This window comes from Esox lucius, chromosome 7 (genome assembly GCF_011004845.1).
Source record: "Esox lucius isolate fEsoLuc1 chromosome 7, fEsoLuc1.pri, whole genome shotgun sequence".
NCBI classification, from domain to species: Eukaryota; Metazoa; Chordata; class Actinopteri; order Esociformes; family Esocidae; genus Esox; species Esox lucius.
In genome coordinates this window covers 584,477-609,297 of record NC_047575.1, presented here as the reverse complement: position 1 = coordinate 609,297, position 24,821 = coordinate 584,477, and the positions used below count along the sequence as shown (strand labels likewise).

The window sequence follows — 24,821 nt, the reverse complement described above, 5'->3', positions numbered from 1 at the left end:
CTCCTGGTGCAGGACAATGCCCGGCCTCATGTGGCTAGTGTATAGGCAGTTCCTGGATGACAAAGGCGTTGATGCTTTTGACTGGCCCTCATGTTCCCCAGAACTAAATCCAGTTGAGAACCTCTGAGATGTTATGAATCGTGCATCTGAAGCCGCCAAGTCCAGGAGCTCACTGATGCACAGATCCGGATGTGGGAGGAGATCCTTCAGCATGCCCAGATGTTGTTGGGAGTGCATACAGGCACCTGTGGGCCATACAGACTACTGAGTCACATTATGAGTTGCTGTGGTGAAATTCACCCAAGTTGGAACAGCCTGTGTTTTCAATTGTTTACTTAGATTTTCGGTGTGATTTGTAATCCAGTCTAGATGTCCACTACCGCTCAGTTAATACTTTCTGCTCTATATCTCAAGCGGTCTCTTAGACAAATTTCAGTCAGGTTTCTGACCTCACCACAGTACTGAAATGGCACTGATTAAAGTTTTAAATGATATACGGCTGAATACTGATTCTGATAAAATAACAGTTCTGGTTCTATTAGATCTCAGTGCAGCATTTGACACTGTAGATCATAGGACACTTATAGATAGGCCGGAAAATTGGGTAGGACTCTCCGGGACAGTCCTTGATTGGTTCAGATCTAGATGGCCGGAGTTACTTTCTCATGAATGACATGCGGAGTTCCACAGGGATCAGTACTCGGACCGCTTCTGTTCAATCTCTATATGCTACCTCTGGGCCAAATTCTACAAAACAACAACATTAACTACCACAGCTATGCTGATGATACTCAAATATATATGGCTCTCGAACCATATGACAGCAGCTCAATAGACTCAATGTATAGAGCACATACATGACTGGATGAACCAGAAGTGTCTAGAATTAAACCAAGATAAAACTGTTTTTGTGTTTGGCAACAAAAATAAAAGAACAAGTATTAGTTAAGAGCTGGATTCTCAGGCCTTTAAAACCAGGGATCAGGTGCGTAATCTTGGTGTTCTGATAGACTCAGACCTCACATTTAACAGTCATATCAAATTGGTCACCAAAACAGCATTCTATCATCTAAAAAATATAAGCAGAATCAAAGACTTGGTGTCCCAAAAAGACCAAGGGAAGCTAATCCATGCTTTTATCTCTATTAGGGTTGACTACTGTAATGGCCTCTTAACTGAATCTCTAAAAAGACTGTAAAACAACTGCAGCTCATTCAGAATGCTGCTGCTAGAATGTTAACCAGGACCCAGAGAACAGAACACATCACTCCAGTTCTTAAATATTTGCATTGGCTTCTAGTCAGTTACAGAATAGATTTTAAAGTGCTGCTTTTAGTTTATAAAACTGGTTTAGGACCAGAATACATTTCTAATGTTTGCAGAATATGAACCGAGCAGGGCTCTTAGATCCATGAACACAGGTCAGCTAGTAGAGCCCAGAGTCCAAACAAAAACATGGAGAAGCTGTGTTTAGCACTTATGCTGTACAAAACTGGAATAAACTACCAGAAGATCTTAGACGTTCCCCAAACGTTTCAATTTTTAAATCCAGGTTAAAAACACTTCTCTTCTCACATGCTTATGACTGAGCACTTAAAATTAACCACACTGTTCAGCCTCATAGCTTCCTATGTTTTTATCCCATTTTTAATCCTTATATGTTTTCTTATTGTATTTTCTATTATTATGATGTATTTATTTGCTTTGATGTTTTAATTTGAGAATTTGTTTTTGTTATTGTGCTTTCATATACTTTTCTTTGTAAAGCTCATTGAATTGCTTTGATGTATGAATTGTGCTATATAAATAAGCTTGCTTGCTTGCTATATGAAATAAATTCACAAATACTAGCTGTGAATATTTACCAAATGGTTTTACTTGCTATCAAACTGTTCCTGTGCCTCACCTTTCCCACGACAACAGAATATCTGATAGCCACTCAGTTTACAGATGCATGCACTAGCACACTTTGAGGCATCTTAAACTGATCATTAACAAGATTAATTAAAGGCAGTTTTTTAGGAAGCAATTTAAAATGTACTGACTTACTAAACTGGGTACTAAAATGGTGACAAAAGAATCAAGAATCCTTTCAAAAATTAATTGTAAATTCTTTGAGTGAAATATGGAAGGATTCCGTGGGTGGTAACCCTAATTAATAACATTGCACCACCTTCAGTGTGAAATTTTCTTGTAACATTCTAGCGGTTTTTGTGAGGATGAAATGGTCATTTCAAAGCAGAATATGCCAATTAACCTAGTATTTTCAACAATGTCTAGCTTACTAGTGATTGTGATGATTGATTGTTTTTTGAAAAAATACATTATACACTAGTTGGCAACTTACATGTTTCTTCCTATTTTGGGGTTTCTGTGTAGAGCACCTCAGAGTGGACCTTGGATTACCCTCCTTTATTTGCCTGGTTCGAGTATGGCCTGTCCCATGTGGCTCAACATTTTGACAAGAAGATGCTGGTTGTGCAAAATCTCGGCTACGCCAGTCCTGCTACCGTCCTCTTCCAGAGGTTGTCTGTCATTGCAACAGATGTGGTGTTTATCTATGCTGTCAGAGAGTAAGTTTTTATTTCTCGAGGTAAAAGAGCTTAATGGATGCAAAACATATCATGCAATATTAAGGATACTTAAACAATCTTAAATTGCATGAATAGACCTGTACCAGTCCTCTATCGCTGAATCGCTTTCAAGTGTCCTGTACCTGAAGTGTGAATTCTCCTTGAGAAGATTAGTTGCAACTGCACAGTACACCATCACAAGAATGTCCATTACATTAGCTTGTTGCATCTCACTGATGCATTACAACCACACACTATCAAACGCTCAAACCCTATATTTCCAATGTCTTTCTACTTCCTTTGTCTAGATAGATTAAACAGTATCGTTAAAACATTAACATTTCTGGTGCTTCTGATCAGTTAGTGTAGCAAAATAACAATTCCAGTCTTTTCTATAGTTGGTTTAACAACCAACACAAAGAACAGAAGAACACAATTTGTCATTTCTCATTACTGTTTCAATTACTCGTAAGTTAAGATAATTTGCTTACATTGAGGTATCACACTCAAAGAGTAGTTTGTGAGCAATTCTCAGTTCACCATCTAACCAGATCACAGTTGCTATATAATTTACATCTGATTGTGTTGTATCGGAACTACAATCAAATTCCCCATTGTTTCACATAAATGTTCAAATACCTTATTGCAAATTAAAACATTTCACACCATCTTGAAGGTCAGTTAACATAACTGTTATTTAGCCTAATTTCTCTACAAGATGAAACTCAGTGTGAATGTCTCCAAGTCTCTTATAATCCTAGCACATAAAAGACACTTCTTTAATCCTGTCATAAATCATGACCCCCGCCCTTGTCCGTATCATGATCCATGCGAAAATATCATACAAAAGATATATGCATATCCTGTTGTACCTGTGACAGATTCTACCTTTAAAATAGGGAAAACATCTTCCTTTGACCGGGACCACCTATAATAGGGAACAATTCACAGTCCAAACATACCATGATAGCCGTCATAATGCAGATCATTAAGCATCATCACAAATAAGTCCAATATTGGGATTGTCATCGTAAAGAGTTTCCCACCTGTCTTGCGAGAAAAAAACCTTCATACATATGAAATCACCATATCAGTTCATTTAGGAAAGTCTTAGATTGTAAGGAAAGAAGTTAGTTTTCAATCAAGTGTTCTTCAGTTCTTGTCTTCAGTTTTCTTTGTCTTGCATCAGTGACGAAAGTTCCAAAATCAGTTATTGCAGTCAGTGTGATGTGGACCCAGCAAATTGCCTGGTTGTCCTAACAAGTCAGTGTAGGTGTATAATGGAACAGTGAATTTCCAACACTTCACTAATTCAAGATTAACACCACAACAGTGTCTTCCACTGTGTTGGGACCATGTGACCTTTCTAGTCAACTGGCCCGAGGTACTCTGACCTGTAGTATGTGGAGTCCTTTAGGATTCTCCTCTCATCTCGCTGTCGATGATTCATCTAGAAATGGAGTGTGAAGCCAAGTGATCTGACCCTGGCATTGTTCTGCCATGTGAGTGCTCAGCAAGATGTGAGACAGATTCAACCAATGTGGTTGTAGAGGTCCTTCTTGAACATGTTGCTGGTACTCACACGCTCAGTTGTCTGTGTCCAGTCAGTGACGTGATGTATCATCAGAAAAGGGGTTGTGATGTCCTGATCTGTTGAAAGCATAACTGCAAAATAACGATTAGTGTGGTTCAACAGTCCATCTGACTTTCATCCACTGGGTATGGTTCCGTCAACTCCCAACAATGAAGACAATAGATCAGTCCTGAAAACTTGTGGATCTCAGAAGTTCCATCTTCAGAGTGAAGTGCACACCCTATTCAGTTTCCATAATAGTCTATGTCAAAGTTCCTTTTCCATCCAGAACTGGCTTGGTTGTTGTTTGACTCCTTGTGCTATATTAATGCCCGATAGCAGCTAGCAGTGGAATAAGATTTTCAGACCATGGTTAGATCTATTCTATTCAACCATGAAAATGTTAGACCTTACATCAAACAAAACAATCTCCAAATAAACCAATTAAAAACATCCTGTAAATGGTAAATGTAAAACAAAACAGATGCCAATGCTCCGTTATAACATGGAAACAGGAAAAACTCAATTTTGTGCTTAACTCCTTATAAATACCAATTTGATATGCCTTGAGCCCTAAGCTCAACTCTTTTCAATCATAATCAATTATCATATTATACATCCCCCCTGCCTTCACTTCATTAAATCAATGGAAAGTGACACCATGAGTGAATGCAGAACAATGACAAATACGGCTACAGGTTGCGCCTTCCTGAACCCGCACTGGCCATCTTTTCAGGACGGACATGAAAAACAGAGAATTGGTAATAGGGATGGATCTATAATCCATTCAGTAAGGAGTTGCATCCTAAATATTCATCAAAACAAAGTGAACATGTTAAAAAACACGAACATTCACTAACACAAAGACATCAATGTGCAACACGGTCGCTTGTGCGAAGGAATTATAACCCATTAACAAATTTTCCAACATAGCTAAACAGCTCTCAAATTTGACTTTACCACAGTACCATCACACAGGTCTGTGAAATTGGCTATCATGCATTTATAATATCCTGTAGTTTCTTGGCACATTTCTAACTAGTTTGTCCCCCAGGGGATAAGCTGTGCAACTAAATTGTAGGAGGGAAAACCCCAGCCCATGTGCAGTGGTTTACCTGTGGCAGCCACCAGGGTGATTGTATTAGCATAGCTACAGCATACAAATTCAGCATTTTTACAGGCAACGGTCAAACTACCTCATGAAAAACACAGTGTCCTGGTTAACCTCCTAAATTTTAGGGAATTCACAAACTTGGATACATTTTTATTCCAAATAGTGGCGGTCAGCCAAACCCTAAATCACAACTTTTATGCATTTTCTTTGACCACGTCTGTGGTTCTATTGCAGCAAAAATGGGGGATTGACTCTAGGTCTCTACCCTCACTTCAGTTGTTTTCAAAATCATAAATTTCAACATTAACGCTATTGAGAGGAAAATATATTTAGCTTTCACTTAATGTTGGATTATCCCAAAACTGAATATGCTTGTATCGGCAGCGTTCCTGCCTGTTTCCGTGGGATCACTCGCGGCGAGACCAAAGAGGCAGCCAAAACTCTCTCCATGCTTGCAGAAACAATACATCTAAACAGCCGCTGTCTTGAGTCCCACCGGTATCTTCCCAAATCCAATGTCCAGTCGAACATCTAGTGGTAGCTTCATTAATTCAAACTTAGCGGTTAGCAAAGTCTCTTCCTCAACCCAGGGTCTGTAGTCTTCTTTGTTCTCAGTCGCTGCAAACACTGGAGACTCCCCACTTTTGGACATTTTCTTGACCCGTGTAGACACGCTCAACACTTCCAAAGCGGAGCGAACACCACCACGGTCACAACGAAAAGGTCCATAGAGCGAAACCAAAGAATGCTTTCAGCACCTTGTTGAATCAATGCCACGTAGAATTAAGGCAGTTCTGAAGGCGAAAGGGGGTCAAACACAGTATTAGTATGGTGTTCCTAATAATCCTTTAGGTGAGTGTAGATGCATCCAATGTTCCCTCAAAAAAATATAAAAATATAGATAAAATCATATTTTAATAAATATAGTTAAAAGAATAAACAAAATATAAAATCACAATGGCAGGGTGGCCAGACCCTGAGGCTTTGTTAGATTTTTGTCCACTTTTGATTAGGGGTGGGAATCACAGAGTAACTCAATACGATACTATCACGATACATTGCCCACGATAACAATGGGATCGCGATACAGCGATTCTTCAATACTCGATAAGTTGCACGACCATCATCTATAATACATGACGATATATCCCCTAAGACGGCAAAAAGCAGGAATTATGTTTTTATTCACTGCATTGTAGTGTCTGTTTCACAGAATTTGGCAATTGATATGAAACAATGTATAAACAATTTGTAGATTCTTAGCTTACTGCCTCTTTATGGACGAAATACGACTGAGAATCGACTCACAAAAATGTATTATGGATTGCAGCTTCATAGTTTTCACGGATACGTGGCTTAACAACAATATACCCAACAACATAATTGAGCTGGCTGGTCGCGATGTCTTCAGTGCAGATCAGATTGAATCAATCCATTAAATGAATCAAATGTATTTATGAAGACCTTTTTACATCAGCAGTAGTGAAAGTGATTTTACAAAACACCCAGCCTGAAACCCCAAGGAGCAAGCAACAACAATGCTGAAGCATGGTGGCTAGGAAAAATCTCCTAAGAGGGGTTGAAATGTAGGAGGAAATCTAGAGAGGAACCAAGCTCATTGGGTTAACTAGTCCTCTTCTGGCTGTACCATGCCATGTGTACGTTTTAAGTTGTATAATTAGTTAATGTATTCGAGTTGTGTCCAGAGTCTAGACATCCTAAGCCAGGTCAGAAGCATGACCAGAAGGACAAGGATAGCGACAACCTGGTGGAGGGTGGGTGTGGGTATCAGACTGGCAGCTGGAATCGTCAGGCATTGTCTTGATCTGCAACACTGCCAGGAGGACTTTGGACAGTGGCAGCAACAAGTTTTCAGAGCCTGGTACTCGGGAGGTGTGGGCCAAGACCTCAGGTCCTCCTAAGGTTGAAAGGAGCAGGATACAAGAAAATGTAGTGCGCATTCCTTAGGTTTACAAGGTTTTACCATAGAGAAGTAGAACTGACCCTACTCCCCCTGACACATTAATATAGCAGCGTAAAATTGAAGTGGATTAAGACCAGAGGTGGTGGTCTGTGCATTTATCTAAACAAAACATGGTTTGCAAACACTAACTTAACCGGGGGTCATTGCTTAACCAATCTGGAATACCTGATGATTAGATGCTGTCCTTTTTATTTGCCTCAGGAGTTTACTTCATTTGTTATTATGGCAATCTGCATATACCCCCAGAGACTAATGCCAATCTAGCAATGAAAGAACTACAAGCTGCCATTAGGAAACTGCAGGCCGAACACCCATATGGTATTTTGGTGATTGCAGGGGACTTCAGTCATTCAAATCTAAAAACAGTTTTTCCCAAATTCCACCAAAATGTCTCCTTCCCCACCAGAGGAGACAATACACTGGGCCATGTGTACACAAACATTCCAGAGGCTTACAAAGCCATTCCCCTGCTCCACCAAGGTCAATCTGGCCAACGCTCTCTATTCCTACTCCCCAAGTATTTACCGCTCATTAAATGTGTGAAACCATCAGAAGGGTCAGACTCGCTTCTACAGCACCAGTTTCAACAGTTCCAGCATCCTGTGGTTTCTCTTCAGTGCGTCCATTCTGTGGAAGAAGATGGAAATTCTCCAAACTTTTGCAAGCAGTTGAGCATTGGCTGTCTGTTTCAGGGCATGCTGTGACGCGATGTTCAGTTTATGCGCAATACACAATGTGTTGATATCCAGTCAGCTCAACAGCTACTTTTTCAGTAAGCTTCCATTCCTCTGTAGTCTTCTGTAACAATTCTGCCATATGAGCACCCGATGTAACTCTTGTGCATCACCCTAGCTTGAAAGTACGTAAGCGTGCATTCCCCGCTTGTCAATAAAATGAGCATTGATGGTCACATAGGACTTGGTGGCCCTAGAAGTCTACGCATCGCAGGTGCAACACTCTCAGCAGTTTGATGTATGTTCTACACCTTTGTTCTCTTCTTCGCATAAAACGCTGGAATAGCTTTTTCAGTGAAATATTTTCAACTAGGTATGGCATATCTTGGTTCTAGTGTTTGAAGCATTCGGCGAAAACCTTCATTTCCGACCACACTATGGGCGAAGGTCCTTGCAAATAAACACAGTGACAGATTCAGTAATACTGGTAGCCCTCGGGGATGTAAAAGGAAGCTTTGCATAATTTTTTTTTAATTGTAGGCTGCTTCCAGTTGCTATTTTCTCCACGACGAGATCAGGATGATGATGAACAAAGTGGCTGTTCATGTTCGTTGTTTTGTCCGTGTGCTTTACTTTCGCGAGACAGTTCTTGCAGATCATGTAGTCTTTATCTATTTTATTTTTCCCAGTTATCAGTGGTTTAAAAGCCGATGTGGGCCCAGACTTTTAACTTTAACGGTGATTGTGCCTCTTAGAATTTTTTTTGGCTTTCCCCCGGTGTCCGCCATTTTTCTCCTGTAAGTTTTTTTCTTCACTGCAAGTTTACCCACATTTATTTGATAAGCGCCACCACTAAGATTAATGAAGCAGTGACTTTGGTAAGTCAAATTGGCAGGGGAGTCCGTTTTGCTGCATGTTTATAACAATATTGATATTTGGCTCCAGTGTATCGATAATGTATTGCTAAAGGATTTAATACATATTTTTGGGCTGAAATTGATGAGATGACCTATCCGATGTAGATTGCTGGAATTTTCACAATTTGTAGATGATTTGTCAGACGGTGGAATGATGTACATTGAGTTACTTGGAATGGTTTTGTATCCCCTCTCAGACTGATGGGCATCTATATTCTTTAGGCCTTGCCCCGTATGGTTAAGACCAAACCAGACAATGTTTCTTATCTAAAGCTCGATCTTCCCAACTTACTGTCTTAGGATTGTCTAATAATTTGCACCAGTTTTGGTGCACCTGATTCCAATGTTAACACATTTCATGTTAAAGATAGGGTTGTGACAACTTTTTCCACATAAGTAAATTGCATTTCTGTTCATTTTCATTGCATGAATGGATTCAAAATGTAATGTTTTTGTGATTTGTTGAAATGGTTTATGTTTATCTATGAACGCAGTTGGAATTTAGCTCAAATATCCATTTATCAGGGGGTGTACTTTTCATATGACGGCATGTCTGAAAATATCCACCTCTACTATCTGAGCAATAAGTAAGATGTTTAAAGCTGAGATGAAACTGCCTGGAAGAAGATGCAAGTGTATGTTCTCCTAAGGATGGGTCCTCGATTATATTTGGAGAATTGCAGAAGTTGATTGAATCTTAGCATCACCAAGTCTCCAAACTGCAAAATGTTATTTGGATGTATTGCCAGACAAACCTATACTTTCATTGTGACATTAACGTCAGCACTTGGAGTTTAAGTTTCAATTGAACTTTGATTAGGACTGAGTTCCTATGGTCAAATGAGGAAAAAAATATTTTTTGGCCACAAACTGCCCAAGTGTAGTTTGTCTTTGATTGCCTCTCCTGGTGGGTTACAACTACTTTGTTTTTGTATCTTACAGCAGTACAGTGATCCGAAGCATTCCTCCATATCTACACAGAAATGGCAAACTCACCACAGAATTAAGCTTATTCACTGTTCATCCCAGTCCCCTGACCCAATCGCTATTGAAATATGTGGAGTGAAAATGTAATAATGCTTTTTGCTTATCTTAACCAAATATGCCAATAATTCTTGATGTCAGTGTATCATTAATGTGAATGGTACTGTATCATGCATTTTCCAAAATATATTTAGATTTGTTGTGTTTATTTTGAATACGGGCAAAAGTGGCGTGTCTGTATCGCATGCCATCTCAAGGGAATATGCATTAAAAAAAGGAATAATAATAATAAAAGCTTGTTATAGGCCATATTCATTTTTCCTCTATTCCTTCAGATGCTGTAGAAGTGTGAGAGAGGAGAAGGGTTCTAAGGATCTACTGGTGCGTCCATATTTCATCCTGGCAGCTCTGCTCCTGTGGAATTATGGACTCCTCATTGTTGACCGTATCCTTCCTACTCTAAGTGCTGGTTTGTGTTCATTAGGCACCAAAGGGAAGAATCAGTAACTGTCTATTGGACTTAGATTTACAAGCACTCATTTGGTTTGTCTTAGCAAATCATTTTCAAACAGGGTTCTCTATGAACCCAGCCAAAGGTCAATATGTTTATATTTCTCGATTGATCTTGGAACTTAAACTGGCAAGTTCATTGATCATGTAACCAATGAGTCAGCTGAAAAAGAAATAAGTATTACTTTTATTATATCATCTGTCATAGTTGTTAACCAGCTAGGCTCTCAAGTCCTTAGTGCTTTTATACAGACATTCATTTCCAGTACAATGGATTCCTGTGTGGAATTCTACTACTATCTGTTGCAAGACATTTACAGGTAGGGTACAACAAAACAGCCTTCTCCACAACATCAATATTTCTGCTTGCTGAATATTAACAAAAACCTTCATTTTGCTATTGTATACCTATGTTGTTCTTCTGTTCAATTTGACTGACAAGGGATTTTGAGTGCTTTTTTTTTTCTACGGACATGGGAAGCAATTTCATCACATTTCCATTTGAGCAGGGCAGACATCTGGAGGGGGCATTTCTCTTTGCTGTCCTCCTGAACCTTAAACACATCTACCTGTACATTGCTCCTGCCTACGGGATCTTCCTGTTGCGAAGCTACTGCTTTACCAAGGACAACACAGGTAAAAGTTGGCACATTACTTGTTGGATAATCTCAAATTAAATTGAACACCAGAGATGGTAGTTACCTGGCTAACAGGAGGAGAGAACACTGTTTTAAAACATCTCAAATAATTATACTATAACATCTCAAATAATTAGACCCTGAAAAGTTTCATTCATTAATTAAACTCTGAGATTATGACTGTACACACATACTCCGTGTTTCTTTTAGATGGATCTGTGAGATGGAGCAGTTTAAGTCTTGTTCGTCTGATAGCTCTTGGATCTATCGTAATATCGGTCTGCGCCCTGTCTTTTGGCCCATTCATTGCTATGGTATGTGCTCTCAGTGCAACAGTACAATGGTAACTGAGCAAAATATATATACAGTACCAGTCAGCAGATTTACTTGAATTGATAGGTGTCAAACATTTTGGCTAGTATTATATATTTGCTTTGTGTTTGCTTTATGCAACTGCTCTACCAGTTATTTTGTTTTTGTCTTGCACGGAGGGAGCACAAATAGTGAATGTGTGTAACTGATTCCCCTGACTTAACATCACTTATTTTTCTTTTTTCAGGGCCAGCTCCCGCAAGTTCTGTCTAGACTTTTTCCCTTTAAGAGGGGTCTATGCCATGCCTACTGGGCCCCTAACATTTGGGCCCTCTATAATGTGGTGGATAAAGCTCTGTCTGTGTTGGGTAAGGCACTATTTTGGTTTCATTAGACTGGTCCCATATTAAAAAAAATATATAATTGTTAGAGTCCTGATTTTGTGTGGAACCCCTGTCCATATGATCATGTAAAAAATCAAGACAGAAATCCAAGATCCTGAGAATCTTGGCTGTGAGGTGATCATGTGACCGGATCATGTGTCTGTTGGTAAGGCATTGTTTACTCCAGAGGTAAGCAACTACATTTAGCCATGTAAGCAAGCAGCAATTAAGGGGTCAGTGCTATAAGAATGTCGTATGAGGATAGGCTTTACAGGCCCCATAGGTCTTATAAGCCTGGTTATCTGTTTGTGTTCAGGAGTAATGTGCATTTTAAGTGATTTTCTGGTATTGCGCACCCATATGGCCAATGGGCGCACAGCACTTGTTCTTATCTTGTCATGTGATACCAAAAGGTGACGTGAACACACGGAAGACTTCTGATTGGACAAGAGTGACTCGAAGCTTGCAGCAAAGCAATACCAGCTGTGTTTATTTGCGGGCCTGTCCTAGGAGTCCTTGCTTTGAAATGGGTTAATTTCAGTGCCAGTGCATCAGACCAGACTCATAATTTAAGCGATCATATTTTCCCAAAACTCCTCTCAGTTTGGACCTGTTAGAAATCGGTGGTTTTGTATAGTGGTCAAATAATGTAGAACCCGTACCAAATCGAGGGAGAAGTTCGTTCAAGTTTATTGGAAAATTGCAGCACAGATCATTCGGTGAACGTTCCATTATCTTCTCACAGTAATGTTAGTTAAAAGCTGATATATACATTGAAGGGTGTGTCTACCTTGCAAAGATCCGGTTTCCAAGGCAGTATGATCAATTTAAACATTCTTGGGGGTTAGTAGAGCGCAACCTACAGAGGAAATAATCTAAACAGAGAGGTTTCTGTTGTTCTCATTATCTAGGCACATTCACCTACAATCAAACGTACATTCACATTGTAATTGTTAATGCTCAGATGCCACAGTCCTATAGACATTTCAAACCTCACAAAGACATACTGTTTTTGTAGCCTACAAAAGGAGCTTGTCTTTTTTCTCCTCTGGGTTTTTCTATAGGGTAACTGGCATACATTGCACTGGTCAAAGTAGTAATGTCAAGCCAAACAGAAGCCGCCTACCAAGCTTTCTAACCATTTTTGCAGAGACAAAAGTTACTGCTCACGCGTGCTTCCTCGCAACTACCGGTATAAACGCTGCCTTGTGTACAGTAGGCTGCTCCTTTGTCAGTCGGTGTGGAATTATAGCCAGCAATTAATAAGGCAATTATTTATACCTTTTAATAGAGATGGAGTGGTTATGTAGGTTGTTTTAAATGTGTTGGTGTTGAGTTGTTAGGTGTATACACTTAAATCTAAAAGAACATTGCAGTTACATCATCTTTCATACTGCAGGGCAATAATTCTATTCTACTTTTTCACTGTTTTTCAAACAGGTTCTGTGACCATGTTGTCCAGATTTTGTTTACTTTTGATTTGCCATTTTATGTTCAAAGCTTGTCAATTTAAAAGAAAATGTATGGAGTTAGATTTTTCTGTTCACTGCAGGGTTTGCGTTAGTTGGCAAATGCTGTCTCTTGGCTGGTATCAGGTGTACGATATCCTCCATTGTTGTTCCCGTGTGTGTCGCATTGGAGGTGGCGTCACGCCAGTTTTCCTGTTATGTAATGATGGGCGGGTACAGGGTCGGCGTGTAGCGCAGAGTCGAGCTAGTACTATGCAGTGGAAAAGCTCCCAAAGCGAGTAGAGGCGAGGCAAGTAGAGTCGAGCCGGTACCATGCAGTGGAAAAGCACCATAGGACAATGGGACAAAAGTTGTGAGCATTTGAAAATCACAACTTTGGCATGTAGGTGACGCTAGAGGTGTGGGTGGAGCAGTCCTGCAGGGCAGTCATAATGGCAACTTGATCTGATTATGTTAAAAGTGTGGCTGTAAGCACTTTTTGGAAATGTTATGTCAGTTGACCAAAGATTGGGTGTGGGCTATTTACGTGTGTCTTTCATGAGTGGACTTGAGAAATAGACTGTGTATGTTTCAGGTAACTTCAATGTGAGGTGAAGTAGCGGTATAAGGCACTATCAATTCAAAAAGTCTGGGCCAGTGTAGCATCCCCGGTTAAAGATGGTCTCTTAAACTGATGGTTCACAGCCTTTTTTATTTGACACCTTGTGCTGTGAACATTCATTAGTAAATCTTGTACCTTTATAGCTTAACATTCTAGCTAACAACCAAGACAAGAGTTTAGCAGTAGCAACCTCTATTAGCTTAGACTATAGCGCACAGTAATTTACAAAACATGAAATATTAACAAATGAACTTAGACATCAATAATTAAACAAACCTTGTTCCCTCATAAACCTGGTGCTAAAGAACCGTTTATATCACTTATTATATCTCACTTTCTCCGTATTCACTCGACAGTATTATTGGCAACACGATAGGAGTGCGCGCTGTTATTCCAAATTTATTTTCTGCCGCTACTTCCGTCGCACAGTCATTTCAAAATAAAAGTAAATACCATATAAATCATATACCATAGGCAAAACAGAAAACAGAAAACAAAGCACATAAAACATTTGCACCACTAGACAACGCTTATGAGGTAATTTACATGCCAGGGTTCGCATTTGTGGCCCACCCACACACAGACAGACACACCAGCCCCAGGATGAAGTGATTGAGGGGGTCGTTAAAAATATATATATACATTTTGCAGAACTTTGCAGAACTGCTCAAGTTCAGTTAAAATTGATGGTGACCGTTTGTGGACTGCTGTCTTCAAGTCATTCCACAGATTTTCAGTGGGGTTTAAGTCCGGGCTCTGACTAGGCCATGCAAGGATATTCACCTTTTTCTCCTTCAACCACTGTGTGGTCAGTTTTGCTGTGTGCTTTGGGTCATTGTCATGTTGGAAGGTAAATCTTCTTCCCATTGACAACTTTCTGGCAGAGAACAGCAGATTTTCCTCAAATATTTGACAGTATTTTGCCCCATCCATTTTTCCTTCTATCCTGACAAGTGCTCCAGCCCCTGCTGCAGAGAAACAACAAACCCATAACATGATATTACCACATCCATGCTTTACTGTAGGAATGGTGTTATTTGGATGGTGAGCGGTATTGGATTTTCGCCAGTCACATCGTTTGGCGTTGAGGCCAAATAATACAATTTTTGTCTCACCTGATCATAACACCTTTTTCCACACAATTGCACACAATGACCACTCTTTGTCATGAATTCCTGTAACTGCTTCAGAGTTGCCTTAGGCCTCTTGGTAGCCTCTCTGACCAGTTTCCTCCTGGCTCTTTCATCCAGTTCGGAGCGACGTCCTGACCCAGGGAGTACCAAATACCTTCCACTTCTTAATAATAGACTTCACTGTGCTTCTAGGCACTGATAAAGCCTTTGAATTTTTTTTGTATCCATCTCCTGACTTGTGCCTGTCCACAACATTATCCCGGAGATCTTTTGACAATGCCTTGCCACCCATAGTTGATTGTTTTCTTCAGTTGCACTACCAAAGACTGAAATGCTTCAGGAAAAGCATGTTTCATGCTGAGCTAATCAAAATGACCACAGCTGATCACAGTTGAAAGTCAGTTGGCTTTGTGTGCTATCGAGAAGATGATTAACTACACCTGGTTGGGTTTACAAGTCATTTTTAGGAGGGGGGTTTTTCCAACTCAGTGATTCTGTTTTTTTATTTGTAAAAAAGAAAATCTGACAAGTTTGTATTATATCTTTTACTTGGATGTTATAAGTTGTAAATACAGCTGAATTAAACTTTTTTTCACAGGCCACAGATTTTGTGAAATATTCCTGACTGCCATGGGCCAATGAAATTAAATCTATGAATCATCACTATAAGACTTGATCAGTATAAGCTCCTATAGGCCCCCAACAACTAGTAAAATATCTAACCATGACCTTAATCTCACCCTAACCCTGATCCTGACCCTAATCATAACCTCACACAGCAAGGAAAACATATATTTATTTTCTTTCTTATGGGATTTACATTCAACTGTAGGTCATAACAGAATGGCACAATCAAAAACAAAACATGGCAACAAAGAAAAAAAAAAGGAACTGACCCCTTTTCTGCATACCCTTAGTTCTTAATGCTGTGTATTGCCCCCTTTAGCATCAATGACAGCGTGAAGTCTTTTGTAATAGTTGTCTATGAGGCCCTGAATTCTTGCAGGTATTATAGCTGCCCATTCGTCTTGGCAAAATGCCTCCAGGTCATGCAAAATCTTTGGTCTCCCCAGAGTGGCTTGATGATATTAAGGTCAGGAGACTGATGGCCACTCCAAAAATCTTCACCTTTTTATGCTATAACCATTGGAGGGTCAATTTGGCCTTGTGCTTATGGTCATTGTCGTGCTGGAAAGTCCAAGAGCGTCCCATGCGCATCTTTTGTGCAGAAGAATGCAAATTGTGTGCTAGTATTTTCTGATAACATGCTGCATTCATCTTGCCATCAATTTGCACAAGATTCCCTGTGCCTTTAGAGCTCACACACTCCCACAACATCAGTGAGTGGTTGTGACCATAAAGCTCTATTTTGGTCTCATCGCTCCAAATTACAGTGTGCCAGAAGCTGTGAGGGGTGTCAAGGTGTTGTCAGGCATTTTGTAACCAGACTTTTTTGTGGAATTGGCACAGTAAAGGCTTCTTTCTGGCAACTCGACCATGCAGCTCATTTTCGTTTGTTGCTGATATACAAACATCACCAATATGCATTTAATTTATCTTTCTTGACGCGTATGAAATGCAAATACCCAAAAATGTCCCAAACAGTTAATCTGACATTCAGAAAGCAATATTTGGGTGAGTAAAAATATAATGCTGTAAAATTATGGGCTCAATTGAACAAGGCATCAGGTTGTTTTAGGGGCAAATAATGGGCATCAATTTCACTGACGCTTGTGGAGCAATTACTCAGTTGACAACGGTAGTCTCCATCTTCCATGTGCAGCTCCCACACACTAGCCTACCTTGTGACCTTTGTCCAAAATGTCCTTTGTTTTTGCATTTTCAAGAGCAGGAAAAAGGAGCAAACACGGAAATTATACACTCTCTATAGCCTAATGCATATGGTCAATATGACTGTTACAGCCATTCAAGCAAGAAAAACTCAAATCTTTTGTTTTGCAATTTTAATAAAAAAAACTGTTAGAATAAATTATACACACATTTATGAAAAGTCAGCTTCCTATAGTTATATGGGTTTCATTACAGTTATTACATTGCAAAATAACAGTCAGAATGACTGTTATTCCAATATGACATGGTGTTGCTGCAAGAAAGCAAAGACCCATTATCTTTGGCACCGTGTGCCGTGTGCACCGTCTGTGATATAAAGTAGCAAAATAATCAGACGTACAGCATTTGTTCCTTTATTTGTATCAAGCCGGACAAGAAAGTCTCAAAACCAAACCCTGGCCCACTGGTGTTGACTCTCGAGCGCCTAATACTGCTACTTCACCTCACTTTGTAGTTACACATACACTCACCTAAAGGATTATTAGGAACACCTGTTCAATTTCTCATTAATGCAATTATCTAATCAACCAATCACATGGCAGTTGCTTCAATGCATTTAGGGGTGTGGTCCTGGTCAAGACAATCTCCTGAACTCCAAACTGAATGTCAGAATGGGAAAGAAAGGTGATTTAAGCAATTTTGAGCATGGCATGGTTGATGGTGCCAGACGGGCCGGTCTGAGTATTTCACAATCCGCTCAGTTACTGGGATTTTCACGCACAACCATTTCTAGGGTTTACAAAGAATGGTGTGAAAAGGGAAAAACATCCAGTATTCGGCAGTCCTGTGGGCGAAAATGCCTTGTTGATGCTAGAGGTCAGAGGAGAATGGACCGACTGATTCAAGCTGATAGAAGAGCAACTTTGACTGAAATAACCACTCATTACAACCGAGGTATGCAGCAAAGCATTTGTGAAGCCACAACACGCACAACCTTGAGGTGGATGGGCTACAACAGCAGAAGACCCCACAGGGTACCACTCATCTCCACTAGAAATAGGAAAAAGAGGCTACAATTTGCACAAGCTCACCAAAATTGGACAGTTGAAGACTGGAAGAATGTTGCCTGGTCTGATGAGTCTCGATTTCTGTTGAGACATTCAGATGGGAGCGTCAGAATTTGGCGTAAACAGAATGAGAACATGGATCCATCATGCCTTGTTACCACTGTGCAGGCTGCTGGTGGTGGTGTAATGGTGTGGGGGATGTTTTCTTGGCACACTTTAGGCCCCTTAGTGCCAATTGAGCATCGTTTAAATGCCACGGCCTACCTGAGCATTGTTTCTGACCATGTCCATCCCTTTATGACCACCATGTACCCATCCTCTGATGGCTACTTCCAGCAGGATAATGCACCATGTCACAAAGCTCGAATCATTTCAAATTGGTATCTTGAACATGACAATGAGTTCACTGTACTGAAATGGCCCCCACAGTCACCAGATCTCAACCCAATAGAGCATCTTTGGGATGTGGTGGAACGGGAGCTTCGTGCCCTGGATGTGCATCCCACAAATCTCCAACTGCAAGATGCTATCCTATCAATATGGGCCAACGTTTCTAAAGAATGCTTTCATCACCTTGTTGAATCAATGCCACATAGAATTAAGGCAATTCTGAAGGTGAAAGGGGGTCAAACACAGTATTAGTATGGTGTTCCTAATAATCCTTTAGGTGAGTGTACATTGCAACAGTCAATTTCTCAAGTCTGCTCTAACATAAATTTTTTCATCTATTGGCCTAATTACTTTTAGGAACAAACATGAATTGCTTTTAATTGTCCATCACTCAAATTAAACCACATTTTAAATCCGGGAAGAAAAACCAAAAAAACACTCAACCCTAAGAAAATAGGCTAAATAAATGCCAGCATTGAATCGGCATAGTCCACCTGAACTTAAAAAAATTAAATTGGCCTTAGTAAGGGACCAAACACAAAGTATCCTTCTCAAGCAATTACTTCAATAGTAACGGACCATTATCATAACCCCGGGAAACAATTAGTAGCCTAATGATTTTGTTAACACTAGAACCACCAGAGCCGAATGTCGTTTGGCGTCATTAGCATACGAATCGTCCCTATTAGCATGGACATTCTCCTCTGCAGCATCACCATCCTGCCAGAAGATCAGATCATCTAGGTCGTCATCAAACTATATAGGAGTATAGAAAATATGAATGTGATTGTAATAGAAGGTCTCATCATACGAAAAAAACTCCAGGGGATTGTAGTGATTGATTTCAATGCCAATGGATGGATCTAGATTACTCCTAGATTATTGGCATATAAGATTTTTCTTTAGGTGACATAAATAAATTATCATAAAACCTGGAGGAATTATTCGAAAGTGATGAGTTCCTTGGAATTTCATTTTGTGAATAATTATTTAGCCTAATATATTTGTAAAATTCTAATCTTCAGTAAAATGGGCAGAGAAAATTCATAGAGATCATAGGATGTGTGTGCGATTTAGTTTCTCTTTCCCTCCTAATATAATGTTGATTTTCATTTTAGATTTTTAGATTAGCCTACACCAGAGGTGTCAAACCGGTTCCACGGAGGGCCGAGTGTCTGTAGGTTTTCGCTCTCACCTTGTACTTGATTGACTACTTAGGTCACTAATTGGTTTGTTTCTACCATCACCTGGTTGTTTGGGTCTGAACTGGGAACCAATTTAAAGGAAAACCCAAAAACCTGCAGACACACGGCCCTCCAAGGAACCGGTCTGACACCCCTGGCCTACACAATAAGCTGAATCTCCTATTGAAAAACCGTAATGTGTGATAAGTAGCCTATATCGTTGTATTAAGTTTCCAAAATAGCCTAATTACGTTTTTGAATGGTCATGGAAATCTTGTATTTCATTTAAGTTAATTTAAATACAACCCAGGTCTGATCATTCATCTGGGAGTATCGCAAATTCACCCATTGAGGTCATGCATTCAGTGAGGGGTGATTAGCGCCTGGGTACCATTTGGGTACCAACGCTAAGTGGTGTGGGCTGTTGGTGGATTGTGTCGGAAAACAGGAAATAAAAACAGGTAAATCAGGTAAAGTCTCTAAATAATTTTCTGTTTGTCAGTTTAGAACTCAGACAACGGAACAAATGTATAAAAATCCTATTTAGGGAAAAGTAATGGAAGGAGGGGGGTGTAGCTTTCAAAAATGGCAGTTTTATTTAAATACTTAAATTACAAACTCAAACGCCAATTGGTGTAGGCATTTGGCGGTTCTAGTGTTAATGTTCAGTGTGTCATTAGCTCATTAGCCTGCCGGGGATGCAATAATTCAGATGCATATAGCTCCACTACTGAGGTCATTGCATCCTCTTCAAGTTATGCAAGGCACTTTGTCTTTCTAGCCAGACATGTCTAACGCGAAACCTGTCCAGAAGTTTTAATATTGAATGCCTTATACTGCTACTTCATCTCCCTTGGAAGTTTCCCTGAACTTCCAACAGCCTACACTGCCTGACCAAAAAACATCACCGTTGGGATTTAAATAAGGAGATACTTAAGAGCTTATGATTGAATAATTGCTGCAATGATTAACAAGTTTTAGCTGGTTAATTTTTTTTGACCCTAACTTATGCAATGAATAGCTTCACAAAACAATTGTGATGGAAATTTCATCTATCAGAACTCTTAAAGGAGGAAGTACAGAGCCAAATTTTCTTGGCATAATTACGTTTATTTGCAAATAGAGATGCGCGTCAAACGCTTACAAACATTCATCTGAGGAGTCTCTAACTTAATACATGAACAGTTCGTATTTATAGAGGAAAAAGGGTGTGGTAAGTTGCTGGCCATCTGTCTTGTGTCACGTAGGTTTTACCTAAAGGGAGGGCTGCCCCCCCCCCCCCACCTTATCCTTCCTGCCATAATGTTTACTGTTGTGTTTACCTAAACAAGCCAGTTGCACCTACTTCCTCCCAAGGGCCACACTCCTAAAGAACAAAAGGACTGACACCCTTCTTGGTCTAGGCAGGAGAACATGGTCAAAGTACCTAATAATCCTCTGATATTATACAGGCATGTGTGTCACAATCAAAGATTTACATACCAGTCAATAGAGAAGACAGAAATGTCCCAAATGTCCTTAGTTCAAAATGTCCATAACAATCCATCCTCTTGATATCAAATCAACCCTTGGTATCAATCCTTAAACAGTTTACTCATTAGGATGTAGACTACAACAAAACAGTACTCTTTAACACCCTGGTCGATAATGGAACAATCTGAAATGTCTGGATCCTCATTTACATGCTTCTAGACCATAACCTTTCTATTAACTCCAAGATCACACATTTTCATTATACAGAATTATAACATAGTACAGCAAAACCTTTTATGTCCAAATCATTGGTCAAAGGAAAGGAGTTCAAGGGACACATATACTGACAGTATGGGGTATGTAGCATCAACATGTGGTGTGTAAACACCTATCACTGAATAAATCCTTCAATTTGTCACTGGTACAAAGTCCTCTCATGCCAATTACTAGATATACTGAAAAGTCCTCTCATGGTTCCAATTAGATTTACTTCCAAAGTCATCACAAATGTCCTGCTCCTCCAAACGCAGACAGTCATGAACCATGAACCATTTCTTGGCAGGCCTGTGTAACAGAACGTAAAAGTCAGATGTATATTCCAAGGTGTTGTCCTTCATAGCTCAAATGCAGGTTACCATGATACAGCTCTAGTGTTCTCCATTCTAGCTGCTTTATCATCCAGGTCAGGAGAATCTGTGTGCTCTCCTTTGTAAATGCCAAAATACCAATTTTATCTAATGGCTCTATAGCTGCAGGCCCGGGTTGGAAGTGATGGTCACCATTACTAGAAAATACACTTTTCCCTCAGTGACTTCAATTCACTGTGCCTACTCTTTAAACACCGAAGCCATCCTGTAGCGTGTGTCGTCGACCCCAGGTTCCTTTCTCAGCTACCTGGACAACAGATGAGATATACCTGGTATGGACCCAATCACTGTGGCATGATGTTGTGCAGTTGGTCTTTCCGCGCCCAGGTAAACGTTGTCCAGAACCGGAGCTTTCCTTAGCCCCCATCGTCTCGGTTGGAGGCTTCCTTCTCCATCTCATGGCAGAATCATCTGGACTAGTAGTAGTCTGTCTGGAACCAGGCATTGCTGTAAACTCGCTGCATCCCTGGGAGTTGAATCCTCTGTAGTGGGACAGTCTGTGTGTGAGAGATCCATCTTATCTCAGCCCACCTCACAGTTGTCCTTTAAGCCAAACTCTGTCTCTCCGGGCTCCAACCAGTCCTCTATTGCTGAATCGCTTTCAAGTGTTCTGTACCTGTCAGTGAATTCTCCTTGAGAAGATTAGTTGCAACTGCACAGTACACAATCAGAAATGTCCATTACATTAGATTGTTGCATCTTGTTAATGCATTAGAACCCAGTCCTACCAAAAACTCAAACCTATATTTCCAATGTCTTTCTGCTACCTTTGTCTAAATAGATTAGAACAGTTGTAAACAGTAACAGTATCGTTTAAAAATTAACTTTTCTAGTGCTTCTGTCCTGCTAGTGTAGCAAAATAACAATTCCACTATTTTCTATAGTTGGTTTAACAACCAATAAATAACAAAACAACACAAGGAACAGAAGAACACAATTTTTCATTTCCCATTACTCTTCCAATTACTCATCAGTTAAGATAGTTTGCTTACATTGAAGCATCACTCTCAAAGTGTAGTTCATGAACAATTCTCAGTTCACCTAACCAGATCTCAGTTGGTATGTAATTACATCTGATTGTGTTGTCTCGGAACTTCAATCAAATTCACCTTTGCTTCACATAAATAATCAAATACCTTATTCTAATGACGTAAATGTTATTTAACCTTTAATTACTCCACCAAATGTTTGCATAGTGTCGTTTCTGCTAAGCACTGACCCATAAGACATTGTTATCCTGTTATAAATCATGACCCCCCCCCCCCCCCCCCCCCCCTTATTTATGCCCTATCACCCCAGAGCTCACCCTACAGTGGGGGATGGTTTACTATCCTAAGGATAACAGACCCTAGTCTTGAAGAATGGTCCCCTTATCAATTAGGGACACATTGTTGTTATCTTGAGAAACAAACTAGCTAGGCGATAGCAAGCAAACCTTTTTGCCTCAACATACACCTAAAAAAAAAAAAACATCTGTAAACGATTTACATTCCAATGATTGCCTACTACAACAGAAATTAAGTACATACAGTACATGTCTATAAAAATAATGAAGAGTCATTGAATATGTAAATAAACATGGAATTGACACTTCTGGTGACTTCTAATCAAATATCACACAAACTGAACAGTAACATTCTCATAGTCACTTGTCATCCCATCAAATTAGTTATTTCTTAGCTAAACCAAGTCAAAATTGTAAGATGTATTCTACTCAATCATAATCATGTTAGATTTTGTATAAAACTAAAATGTTTCCAAAAACCCAAATTAGACAAGCACTGTGAACGGACGCTGATTTTAAGGGATGCTGATTTTAACAGATGCCATTTTTCTGTTATAACTATGGGAACAGAAAAACTAAATTCTTCACATAACTCTAAGTACATATTTAATTCTCTTTGAACTCTAAGTTCAACTCTTTTTCATCATAGATGATAATTTCATACAGCCCCCCCCTGCTTTCACGAAAATGACTCCAAGCGTGAAAGCAAAACCATTACAGGACGGACATGAAAAGAAAATCGATAGTTGGGAGGGATCTAACATTAATTCAGTAAAAAAGTCATAAACTGAATACCCATCAAAAACTAAATTGAAAATGACAAAAACCCAACATCCATAAACAAAATCAAAAAACAACTGTGCCACATGGTCGCTCGTGTGAAGGAATTAGAAAACCACAACCCGTAAACAAAGTTGTCTCACCCAGTGAAACTCCCAAATGAGCACATACAAATTTGCATTTCCACAGACAATGCCCAAACTAAGTTGAGACAACACAAACCTCATGACTCAATGAACCTCCTAAAGTCTAGGGAGTATGTCCGACTCTAATGCATGTCTATGTTACACCAAATAGTGGCGGTCAGCCAAAATCGCTACTTTTATGCATATGTCATACAACTACATCAAGATTTTTCGAGCAATTAACAATGGGGGATGGCTTTTGGTCTCTACTCTCACTACAAGTATGGTTCAAAACCATAAATTCCGACATGAAAGCTATTGAGAAGAAAACATAGTTGGCTTGAACTTAACGTTTGATTAACCCAAAACTGAACATACTCATGTTGGGGAAATTACCACAGGTGAGAACAGTCAGAATACTCAAATGTAACCCTAAGCTACTTTGATTTGAGGGGAAAGTTTGGTAAAGGCCAACCCAGGGGGTCTGCCCCACTTCCTGGAGCCAAGGAAAGTTTCCGCACAAAAACGTGACATGGTCTTCAGACTGTCTGTAGTAAGAGACGTCATGCGCCCATTTTAGCCGATATCCCACGTTAACGGGTTATTGCTCTACCCATCTAATATCGCTAATCTTATCAATCGCTAATCTTATCAATACAGCAACAGTAGGGGAAAAACTCTAAAAGGCCAAGTTAACAGAGAACAGATGCATGAAGTCACTAAAATCAAGGAACAATCAGGGAGTGATCCCCAGGATACTCCAACCTAGGTCTCTAAATACAGTCACATCATTCTACCCCATTTGTCAGTTTACCAGGTTAAAATGTAAACGCCAGTAACGAGCATCAGGCGTAGGTCTGAAAACTCAAGTATTATCCCAGTTATCATCGTAAATACAAACAAAACAGAACTACATTACTTAACCAAACCAAATTGAACATTTAAAATAGGATGTCTAATTTTACGGGCTTTTGCTATTCGGGGAATAAACAGGATTTGGATAATTTGCCCTCTGTTGCAGGCCATGACTATATTGGATGCAAATCCAGTCGACATCCAATAACGTTAAAGACTATTGCCATATGGTTCTTCATTCTACTCCATACAAGGAGAGAAACACAATATTTTAACCCACTATAATGAAACCACAAGATTATATCTTACCAAATTAGAAAAGCAGCATTGTACCAATTTCCAATATATCCCTCTAATTA

General features: G+C 39.7%; 1 protein-coding gene across 3 annotated transcripts in view; it reads left to right on the top strand.

Annotated features, from left to right (window-relative positions):
• The window catches only part of alg8 (ALG8 alpha-1,3-glucosyltransferase), a 108,963-nt gene that overhangs the window by 19,749 nt on the left and 64,393 nt on the right, over window positions 1–24,821 (top strand). For all 3 annotated transcript variants that reach the window (XM_029121033.2, XM_029121032.2, XM_034293361.1), the window contains 6 exons: window positions 2,380–2,573; window positions 10,155–10,264; window positions 10,582–10,649; window positions 10,839–10,965; window positions 11,178–11,281; window positions 11,527–11,647. In XM_029121033.2, the coding sequence (XP_028976866.2) occupies window positions 2,380–2,573; window positions 10,155–10,264; window positions 10,582–10,649; window positions 10,839–10,965; window positions 11,178–11,281; window positions 11,527–11,647 (724 nt within the window). The remainder of the gene's footprint in view (window positions 1–2,379; window positions 2,574–10,154; window positions 10,265–10,581; window positions 10,650–10,838; window positions 10,966–11,177; window positions 11,282–11,526; window positions 11,648–24,821) is intronic.